This window comes from Salvia hispanica, chromosome 4 (assembly GCF_029641045.1).
Source record: "Salvia hispanica isolate PSC_SH4W2 chromosome 4, Shi_PSC_v1, whole genome shotgun sequence".
Classification (NCBI taxonomy): Eukaryota; Viridiplantae; Streptophyta; class Magnoliopsida; order Lamiales; family Lamiaceae; genus Salvia; species Salvia hispanica.
In genome coordinates this window covers 18,101,509-18,113,044 of record NC_142695.1, presented here as the reverse complement: position 1 = coordinate 18,113,044, position 11,536 = coordinate 18,101,509, and the positions used below count along the sequence as shown (strand labels likewise).

At 35.4% G+C, this 11,536-nt stretch overlaps 1 protein-coding gene across 1 annotated transcript; it reads right to left on the bottom strand.

Moving 5' to 3' along the window:
• Positions 1 to 8,363: 8,363 nt before the first annotated feature.
• Positions 8,364 to 11,257, bottom strand: LOC125195919 (putative protein phosphatase 2C 9). Its single transcript, XM_048094206.2, has 6 exons — positions 10,949 to 11,257; positions 10,691 to 10,804; positions 9,909 to 10,136; positions 9,195 to 9,471; positions 8,912 to 9,066; positions 8,364 to 8,833 (listed from the first exon to the last, which is right to left on the bottom strand). Exons 2-6 carry the CDS (start codon positions 10,721 to 10,723, stop codon positions 8,699 to 8,701), a joined length of 828 nt encoding a protein of 275 aa, XP_047950163.1. The 5' UTR covers positions 10,724 to 10,804; positions 10,949 to 11,257; the 3' UTR covers positions 8,364 to 8,698.
• Between the last annotated feature and the right edge of the window lie 279 nt (positions 11,258 to 11,536).

Sequence of the window (11,536 nt, the reverse complement as noted above, 5' to 3'; positions counted from 1 at the left end):
CGTTTTATTAGTTCTCTTTATCGTGTTGATTTTGTTATCATTTACTTATGATGCACTTTTTATTAGCACTAAAAATACCTGCAAGTATGCAAGTACACAGGGTAGATCTAGTATAGCTAAAGGTCAGTACTGGGATATCGAACACGGGGAATAAATTTACAAACTGTCTACCACATACTAAGTCTCAAATACTATTTGGACACACAGTTGAGATTTGATTAAACTAAGAAAAACAGAAAATAAAAGCAAGTAAAGAAAGTAATTGAATGAAAACAATGAAGCAACTTTGCAGTTTGCAGTTAACTCGGTTTGAGAAAGCAGATGAGACAAGGAAATCCTAGGGTAGTGATTTCATCAACTCATTAGTAATTCTAATTATTTAGTTCTATGTTCATCCGACTCAAGCTCTACTAGGAGTTATTCATATCGTGTATCTACACTCATGTCACAAATATTGCATTGACACATAAAATATAAACCACTCAAAGTCATCACCGATAAGAGATTAACAATCATCAAAGTAACAACCAAGCAGTTAAATATAACCCAAGGAATAATTAAAGTAAAACGAGTTCTGAACATTAAACAAATTAAAAAGAACTACATATAGTCAATTACTTTCATCCCCTAGGATTCTATAAATTTAGCTATTCATAGATAGATAATCTAAATAAATATAAGCAAAATAAGACATGTTCAATCTAACAAAAACTAGATAAAACCCGGAAGAATTAATCTTGCTCTTGCTTGATCTCCCTTGAATTCTATGCTCCTTGTAGAAGATAGAGGAATTTATGTGTAAGGTGGGGGATGGAATTAAGGCTCTAAGAATGGTGGATAATATGAATTAGGTTATGGGGTATTTATAGGCTTGAAAAGGGTTTGGAGAAGGTAAATTTCGTGCCCTATTGGTTAAGGAAAAGATTTGGTTTCACAAGGTAATATATTCTTTCCTTCCTTGAATTTCCGCCTATACTGCAGCTGTCAGCTTTGCGCGACTTTGGTAGAACGTCCATAACTTTCTCCAAATAACTCCGATTGAGGTGATACTTGTACCATCTTGAAGATCTCAAGACGAAGAGAATAGTGTGTAGAACGCCCCGATCGGAATTCAGGATCACCGAAAAATTGATTTCGAAGACATCTGTCGTGCGCCGCATTTTTGTGGCGAGCCGCCGCACCTTGGCCGGCGGTCGCCACGCGTAGTCCAGAAGCTTCTGACTCTTTGTGGCGGTCGCCACGCACTTTCCGGTGGTCGCCGGGCGTGTCTTTGTCTTCGCTAAGCGCCAGCGGTCGCCGGAAGTGTTGCGGTGGTCGCCGGAGAAGCTCCAGATTTCCTACTTTGCGTTTTTACTCCCTTTTTAGGCTCAAATATGCACATTTCTCACAAAACATGTCAAACTACCAAAATAGATAAAAATATGCAATTAATGGACATGTAATGCAACTTTGACATTAAAAACGGACCAAATAATGGCCTTAAAATAGTGCAAAATGCGAGCGTATCAACTTATCGCATTGTTTCTCTGATCTGATTATCAATCTACATTCAGTGTTTATCTCGTTCCATTGCTGCGTTTGATTGTTTGTTGTGTTGATTGTGTGGTTAGTTGTTGTGTCGATTGGCTGTGCGTTGCGATCTTAGCTGGATCGGGCTGGAATCGTAACATATGGATCACCTACGGCAAACCCTAATCCATCTCCTAATGCATTATGTATGTGTGTATAGGTTTGTGTTAAATTGACAACACTTCTTAAAGTGACACTGTGACACCACGTATCCAGTAATAGTATAGATTGTTGTCTAGCGTATTGGATATTGCTAGGCGAGAAAAAATTGCTATAAATTGATGTCTAGTGTATTGGATATTGTTGGCCAAGAAAATTTCCCTTGAGCATTTTTTATGATTGTCACATGGCAGTTGATTATTCGTCCACGTGTACAAATGATTGGCTAGGAATGATGGTATGGTGTTATTTTAAGAGGTGTTGTCATATTAACACACCCATGTATGTATATATGTATGTGTGTATGTATTAGGAGATGGATTAGGGTTTGTCGTAGGTGATCCTCTCCGAATGGGAGCGCCGCCTCCTGTGTGTGAAAAAGTATCAGGGTTTGATTAAATATGGAGTATTAATTTATGTAGTAAAATATTTGGGCTTTGTTTCAGGCTTTTTTATGCATTTTCTATAATAAATGAAAACAGCAATGTAACAGTTTTATATTGATACTCTTTTTAACTAAATGGGGATTTAATTTGGACGTTGGGACGATTAATTTATTTTATATTGTATCTGTCAAAATTTAAATAAATTAAACAATATACATGGCCAAAAATAATTATTAATAATATATACTATGGAACAATAATTTGTTTTGTACTGAATAATATTCCCTCCGTCCCTCAAAGTTTATCTCATTTTGACTGGGCATGGGTTTTAAAAAAATTTACTCCCTCCGTCCGCTATTAAGAGTCTCATTTTTAAAAAAGTTTACTCCCTCCGTCCGCTATTAAGAGTCTCATTCCTTGGCAGCACGAGTTTTAAGAAATGTTAAGAAAAGTATGTGGAAAAGAGTTAGTGGAATATGGGTCTCACTTGTATATATTGGTTTTAAATGAAATGTGAGTTAAATGAGTTAGTGGATTGTGTGATCCTATTACCATTTAAGGTAAAAGTGAACCGGGACTCCTATTCGCGGACAGACTAAAATGGAAAAATGCGACTCCTATTCGTGGACAGAGGGAGTAATATAAAGTGAGTTGAAAAGTTTAGTTGAGTAATAAAATGTGGGTAGGAATGAGTAACTGATAAGGCTAATTTCATGCATTGGTTATGGGATAAATTCTGTGATTTCCTGGGTCTAACAAAGTTTTATAAGCCAGGAGTGTAGAGAAAAATGCCAGCCCCAGGAAGAAAGAGAGGATTACCTGGAGGAAGAAGCTGGCGGGAAAAGTGAGCAGAAAAAGGGAAGAGTTTACTAGACGAAGGAGCATCCACAAGGAGGGCAAAATGGGAAACACCAAGAAGAGTCTAGAAGCTCCGCCCCTTATAAATAAGAGCACGCATTCAACATGAAAAGGGTTCTCCTTTCTGCATCATCAGCTCTTAGCCTAGCTTTTCCATTTCTCTACACACACTTTAGGGGAATCATTGAGGGGGTTCACGTTTTAAAATCAGTCGTTGTGTAACACCGTCTCCAAGGGAGGCGAAGATACAATCCGTTTATTGTTTTCTGTTTACGTTTTGGATTTCCCGAGTCTTCGTTGTTCGAAGCTCGGTCGTGTTTTGTTACGTTCTCGTTGGATATTGTGTTATTTTGCTATGGAATTTGCTACTTTGGTTTCGGTTATGTTGTTGTTGCATTATCTGTTTGTTTTTGGTGGATATTATTGATTGATCTGAGGTGGAGTTTAAATTGCATGGAGATTTGTAGTTGATCGGTTGAATCTGGTTGAATCTGTGAAGATCAGAGATGGAAATTGTGTTGGATTGTTGTGGATGGCTTGGATCCGGAGTGGATGAAGCATCCAGCGTTTAGATCGGTTCATGCTTGCATGGTTGTGATATTTAAATTTTGTTTACTTGTTTACCTCGTCTAGTAATCGTAGATCTGCTTTAGTTTCGGTAGTTAATTGTGTTAATTGGTTTAATCTCGTTTGCCCTGTTTCAATCCTTGCTTTGCTCTGTTTTTCTTCTGAAATTTCGTGATGAAAGTTAGAGAAGATGATGTCGTTGTTAGTTAGTCCTTTAGTTGGTTAATCTGCAGCTTTTCCGTCGTACTATGTCGTTTAGGGAAATGGTCCCCACATGCTGTTCGTTCTTGTGTCTAGGATAGTTTAGGAAGCCGTTTACCAAGTCTATTAGTAATTTCAAGCGCATTTGGTCATCATTATGCATGTTCTGTTATCTCTGCCTAGATCTAGCTGTTAGGATAGAACACTTCATTTCCCGAGTCTAGGAATTAAATCTCAACCCCGAGAAAATTACGTGGCAGCAGCCAAAAATAGTTTCCAGGTCTTTTATCATGTTTAATTACGCATTTGTCTCTGTGGATTCGATCTCTGCTTCCCTGTAATAATCTTTTTAACATAGCGGGTTGAGGGTTTTGAAAGGAGAAGGAAGTGATTGTGTGCCCAACGACAGGTAACCCGAGGATTCTCTGAGTTCCTAGACCCAGTGTCTAGTGAATTCTCTGGATTGGGGAAGTTCAATTTTACTCAGCAATACACACTAACCTCTATCCCCTCTCTCTTCAGTAACATTTGGAGGGAGTGATAAACTTAAGTCAATATCTCAATTAATATCGCACACTAATATTATTTTTGTGAAAATAAATGTAATATTAAAATAATGTACATAATTTAATTATGAAAAATAATTTAATTATGAAAAGTTTTGAATTGTAACAAAATAAAGAATAATATATCAAAATTGAAAATAACTAAAATACCAAACCTAAAATTTCAAAGTTATCGGCTTATAATTATAGTGAGATTTGAATATTCATTTGGTGTACTTATGGAGTTAGTTCCCAATTAATTGTAGAAATTAATTATAGTAAATTTTACTATAATACTAATTATATTTTGTTAGAGAAGTTACAACTTTAATTATATACAAATACCAAATCTAAAATTTCAAAAGTAATACGTTTTTTATTATTGTAAATTTTGATATTTATTTCTGTGTAGTATACATGTAGTTAATTTGTAATTATTCGAGAACTAATTTATAGTAAGGACTATGACACTAATTATATTTAATTATAAAATAATTATAGTACACATGTTAATCTTTACAGAAAAAATTAGTTTGTTAAAAAATTATTATAATAAATACTTATAATTTATACTTTTAGGTATATTTGATTATGCTTTCATCAAACTTTTTAATTAATCATAAATTTTATTATTTTATTAATATTATTATTTTTACTTTTATATTTTAATCATAATAAAACTCAAAATAAATTCATGTCAACAAACCAAACTATTGAAAAAAAATTTATTCCTTTTGGCTTATGCCAAAGTAATTGAGTCATTATAATAAATATACTTACTACAATTTCGACTTTACACGTTTTTATTTTATTTTATTTTATTTTATTGATTGATACATTAAATTTATTGTGGTGTAATTAAATTATTGTGATGAATATTTGTACATCTAGATATTTACGAGATATAATATATTGTTTATATATTTTCTAGAATAAATGATGGACTTTGAATATTTTAATTAATGAAAGAAAAGGGGTAAAAGAAAGTAAGGCTGACAATTTTTTATCCGACACAAATATGCGTGAAGTTAACCGATACAGACACGTACGTATAGGGTTTGGGACCCTTATAGGGTCGACCCAATAAGAACTCAAAGATTTCGGGTCGAGTTAGGGTCAGATTTCTTATGTCCCGTGCATAGCATTGGTAATACATGGTTCATTTAATTTAATTTTATTTTACTCCACTTAGTTTTTTTTTGTCCATCTCTTTTTATATATACTCCACTTAGTTCATAAATTAAATAATATAGAAATCGCACGTCAAATATGAAATGTTTCATTTAGATTGGATTAAGAGGAGTATATTTTTCTTTTTATTATTGTTTATGATGTTATTAATTATATATAATGTTATGAATACTTAATTAATACATATTCTTAATTATAAATCTCATTATATTTTTATTATCCTTTTTCTTTAATTTATTTATTTTATAGTAATTTTTTCTTTATTATTTGAAAATCATATATGCCGTGTTGAGAATACCACGACATACCTTCAAGAGTAGAGCTGCACGCATTTCTACTTTAACTTTATACAGACATTTGACATTCTCTTGGGTTGTGTTTATTGCTGCCCAAACACGGTCAGAGATAGGCCTAGTTTTGGTTTGATGGACTTAACCCACTCTTCGTGATTGACTTTGAATCATGTCTGAAAAGCAAAACTGCTGATCAGGGATAAATAAACCAGTTATTAATTGAAAATATATGGTCAACTTTAATCCTGGCATGAAAATCAAATTCTCTTCCATTATCTTATCTTCCTAAAAAGTGGAAATTAATAAAAAAATTTAGAAGCTCCCACAGCCCCACTGCAATTCATTACCTGAGAACTAAAGAAAACTACTTATACATGTTGCTAAATATACTAAACAACAATGACATGTACTATCTCAAATGCTTGATAAAAGACCAATTTAGCAACAAATGCTTAAGAGCATCCGCAATAGTCGGTAGGCCAGCCATTCTCTCCCCTGCCACGTCAGCAACACTAAAAAAACCACCTGCCACATCAGATTTAGGCCAGCCATAGGCCAGCCGCAATAAAAATAATTCAAAATATACTACATTTACGGAATTAAATTTACGACACATATACTGAAAAAAATCGTTAATTTTATTTAAATAAAAAAAGTACATTAACCAAAAATAAAAAAAATTACATAATAAAATAAAATCCGGGCTTCCACACACGAGCCACCGCCCCACTCTACTCCTCACTAATTTATTAAAAAATACATTAACAAATGTTAGTATGCTTTGAATCCATTATAGTTTGCCGCTAGCCGAACGGTATGACATGTTTCTGTTTTAGGTCTTAAATTTGTATTGGGTCTAGCCCGTCGTCTGTGTGCCTATTTAAAAATTACATAATTAAAAAAAATTCATTAAAAAACATTTAAAAAATACATTATATATTTTTTCAAAAAAAAAAATTAAAAAAATTAAAAAATAGCGCTGGCCGATCGCTGGCCGATCGGCACGCCACAATGGCGGCCAGCGCATCGGCTAGCGCATCGGCCAGCGCAACGCGATCGGCTAGCCCACGCCGAAATTTTGGCCGATTTCCCGCTAGCCTACTCCAATGGTTCGGCTAGCCGATCGGCTAGCCACGTCAATCGGCTAGCCGATGGCTAGCCTACCATTGCGGATGCTCTAATGCAAGATCAATTTAGCAACAAATGCTTAGTACAAGATCGATTTAGTAAAAAAAAACCTTTGCAGCATTTACTAGTAGTAGGAGCATTTGTTTTTCTACTTATCTTTTCTAATTAAACTATTTTTTTTGTAATTAAACTAATCAATGCCTCGTATGATTATTGGTAAATAAGATTATTTGGAAATATAAATGAAGGGGTGCGTTCTATTGCTAACTATTTAAGTTGCTAACTCTGCTAACTTATCAATACAATGTATTAAAAATGTCAACACGGCATATTGTATTAAAGTTTAGCAAAATTTTGTGTTGACATTTAATGTCATCGTGTTGACATTTTTAATGCATTGTGTTGAGGAGTTAGCAAGTTAGTTGATCACACCCCTATGAATGTAAATATCCGTAAAATGGATACTTGGATTTTGTATTCACTATTTGAAATTGATCTTTTTGATACTCAATATATGAATAGATTAATCTTATCAGTTTTAACTCTAAATTATTCATTTAACAGCTCTTTATAGAGAGAACTAGATGATTTTATTTATACTGTACCAATATTAGAACGACGCAAATATATTATTTCTGATTTAAATAAAAATATGGTCGTATGTAAATCATCAAAAATGGACTTTACTAACAACTTTATGGGTCAAAAAACAGTCATATTGCTTATGACTGAAATCAGAAAAATATTTATTACAGAAATCTTCTCAATATATGACAAAAATTTATTTAAGGTTCAGTTATCAATATGATTTGTCTGGAAGAAATGAACTATGATCAATTTCCGGTGAATGAGTACGAGTTTATCTTCAAGAGTCCAAAATCATTTATGGCACTCAAAAACACAAGCCACAAATCCAAGTTGAGTTTATACTATCCACAAATCACATTAACTTTTTGGGTGTGAACCCACAAGCCATAAACTAGTCCGTTTAAATAATACTCCCTCCGTCCCACTTAAGATAAAACTTTTCCTTTTTAGTTTGTCCTACTTATGTCCACTTTTTATTGAAAATAAATCCTTCTTCTTTCTACTCATTAAAATAGTCAATTACTTTTTTATCTCTATTTACTCCATCTAACAATTCCTCATAAAATCTCATGTCACTCAAGATGTCACTCAAGAATATGGACATCTTGAGTGTGACCGAGGGAGTACTACTCCAGTATTCAAAAGGGAACAAAAATCAAAAATCAAAATTCAAAAATTTCAAACATGGTGCTTCCGAATAGGCCGACTATATGCGGCATGGAACGCTCTGAAATCTGTATAGGCAGCGCAATCCGTGTTCAGCAGCCCACCGCATTGATTGATCTACACCTGTGCCTCAGGCAGGCCAAATGTTGTCCGTAGATGCAAATGCCCTTAGAAGATCTTAACAATAAGAGGAAACATGCATACGTTTCACATACTTACAAATTATTACATAATCATTAATGTCGATGGTGATTAGAAGTATTACATGAATCCTATTTAGGATTATTACACATTTAACTGTATAAAAACAATCCAACTTGAATGTCTTCAACCAAATTGCAAAGAAAAAATGGTGGGAAATCTACACCAAGAAAAGAAGAAATCAAGCAAATATTACAGAGGGCCGTGATAATAGCAGGCTTTCTCAGACCGATAGTCGAGCTGGATTTCTGCAGAGATTCGTGTAGTCTACCGTATATTGCATCTGCTAGAGGCATAATGTACAAAAGCTTCACAGCAGCAATAGCTTTGCATCCCGACACGAAACCTAGAACCGAACAACAATGCATGAAATGTCGTCCTTACTCTCTCTGTTCAATGCTTCCGCAGCTAGTTGCTTCGCTGCTTTCTGTGGGTCTTTGATTTTCTTAGCGATATCTACAGATTCTTGGTTCGACATTACCTGGAGGAGTGGGACGGATGTTTGTTGACATGTAAATTTTAGGAAATAACTATATACGAGTAGAGTTAGATACGGGACCTTCCATAGACCATCGCTAGCAAGAATGAGGAGTTCAGTTTCAGCATCAATCTCAGCACTTCTAATATCCGGGTCTGATCGCAAGTGGGTCTTCAAGTTCTTGTCTCCAAAAGCACGTGAAACGGCCAATTGGCCATTGACTCTTGCAACGTCTCCTGCACGGATCAGATTCAGTTATTCGGCCATCCCACACTATTAGTAGTATCGCATTTAGTGTGTGAAAGCAGTTCGGAATTTATTCAAACAAAGAGCACAAGGTACAATGATAATCAGTTGGAATTACCAGGCATGTTTGAGACGAATCCACCCCTGTCTTCAATGCTTCCCCTCTCAGTGTTGGGCTCGTGATCAACGGTCATCTGTATAGCCTGACCCATCCTGGAAAGTACTCCTCGTGAATCACCGACATTGGCTACCCACAGACGTCGGCCATCTATAAGAATTGCAGTGACAGCGGTAGACCCACCTCTGCCCAGGTCAGGATTGTGCGATAGAATAGCTTGATCTGTTCTCTCGTAGGCTTTAGCAATAGACCTGTTTGGATCCGTCCAAAAGTCCTCCTGAAATCATTTAACAGATCCATAGAATGCAAACAACCGTTTCAAAAGCAATAATAGACTCGGTTGACATTAGAAGCCGTCGAAGGAACCGGACATGTCAGTTGGTAAGCATACTAAGTCCACCCAAAAAACCCCTTTACGTGCAGGTTAAGTGATCAACTTGGCAATGATCCAATAAATTCTGGTTAGCTGTAACTAATAGCAAATGCTTTAGCTACACTCCAAATGTAGGCATGATACTTGATAGAGCCACGGGAAAGAAACTCCATTTAGAACATAGTCGTATGTAACTAGAAGAATGATATCAATGTAGGAATTCTAGTAGATCAAACAGGTAGGCCAGTATAGCTAGTTCCGATATTAATAGAATTGAGGACACACTACTACACAGATACATACATACACTGCATTATAAATCACATCATGGAATAGCTAACCTCCTTTAAGATGTTGGAAAACAAATGCTTCTGTAAGTAAGCAGGCACACTGTCTCCCAGATGCCCATCGTATATTGCAAATAGCCCCAGTTCCCGACCTCGGACCTGTACAAATTTTGCGACATGGTAATCCTCCATAGGATGATTTGCCTTCCCTTTTACCAAACTGAAACCATACTTGGCAGTCCCCTGATGGCTCCTTCCCTTGCCAGAGCCACCTGACGAACGCTGGAGAAAAGAAGATAGTCAAAATAAATAAAAAAATGGGAACAAACTTCAGAAGTTGCAGGTAACCTAATACGAGCAGATCTAGCGGTTGAGCCAATACTATTTTGCTCAGCCTGCCACATGCAAACTAAGTACAGTAATCCAAATTGTTTACAACCAAATGCAGTAGAAATATACACGAAGTACCAACACATTATATCACCAAACCACATGTATGGAATGCCAAACACACACACGCGCGCGCACCACACATGCACAAACACATAGTCAATAATATAGCTCATAAGCATAAAACCCTTATGTATGCCAGCCAAGATACAAAAACACATGTGATATCTACACCCTATACATATGCAACAAAAAAGGTATACTCCAGTGACAAGCCCTACTATCCAGACAAAAACCCTAACATAAATTGTACATTTACATATGATATGATCCTACAAAAATTTTCACCAAAAGATCAAAAATAACAAAATAAAATTCTAACAATAAAAAAGATTTAAAGAAAAACAAAGGCCACTATAACTTGCACAAGATAAAATAGACCTCACCGGAGGGTAATTGAAACAGCAAAGACTATCCATTTATCTCACAACACCTCAAACTGCTCCACTGTAAATCAACATCTACCTTCCAACAAAAACCAAAAATGGAAAATCCTCAACCTGTAACACACAAAATAGAAATTATGATCATGACTACTGACAGGCCCAGCAACATAACATAATCAAGATTGATTATTTCCATAAGAATCAAGAAAATAGCTCCAAATCACCACATGGGAATCCAAAAAATATTCCCAAACTTACCGATCCACCACTTGAGAAGTCAAAAAAGGGCAAATTTTATCAAGACTATATATATGAATTCTGCTGCTAAATCAAAAATCCTCTATATGACCAAAGTACCAAACCATCAAACACATGTGTAGGTTGAAACAAGGGAGAGAAAAAATCAAATTGAATGATGAGAGGCTTAATTAAGGAAAGGGGTGATAGATTCGGTGGTGGTGCAGGCAACAATGGCAGCCAAAAAGGCCAAGACTTTGGGGGTTTGGCTTCCCCTATATTGACTTTGTTGTCTAGATTGATTCTTTATCATTTGTATTTTAAAGTAGAAAATGCTTCCCAAGTAGTCAAGGCACTGTTTGTTTGATTGCTTTTATACAGCTGTTTTCATTTTTCCTTTATATGGTTTCCGAGGTTGAGAGGAAGAAAAAAAATAAAGGGGCTTTTGTAATTAATTTAATTTGATTAAAAGACACAAATTTCTTCTGACTTGGTCATCTGGTGTGGGCCCTACCTTTAGCACAGCTCTTGTACTCTTTTTCAACTCAGAACCTTTGAACTTTTTAACTGCTGGTAGTTTACCAGTTACCACCATTCTTCTCTCTGATC

Coding starts and splice junctions, on each gene's coding strand:
- LOC125195919 (XM_048094206.2), bottom strand. CDS start 10,723: ATGGATAGTCTTTGCTGTTTCAATTACCCTCCG. Junction 10,137..10,690: donor GCTGTTTCAATTACCCTCCG/GTGAGGTCTATT, acceptor TCTTTTCTCCAG/CGTTCGTCAGGTGGCTCTGG. Junction 9,067..9,194: donor ATTCGTCTCAAACATGCCTG/GTAATTCCAACT, acceptor TGATCCGTGCAG/GAGACGTTGCAAGAGTCAAT.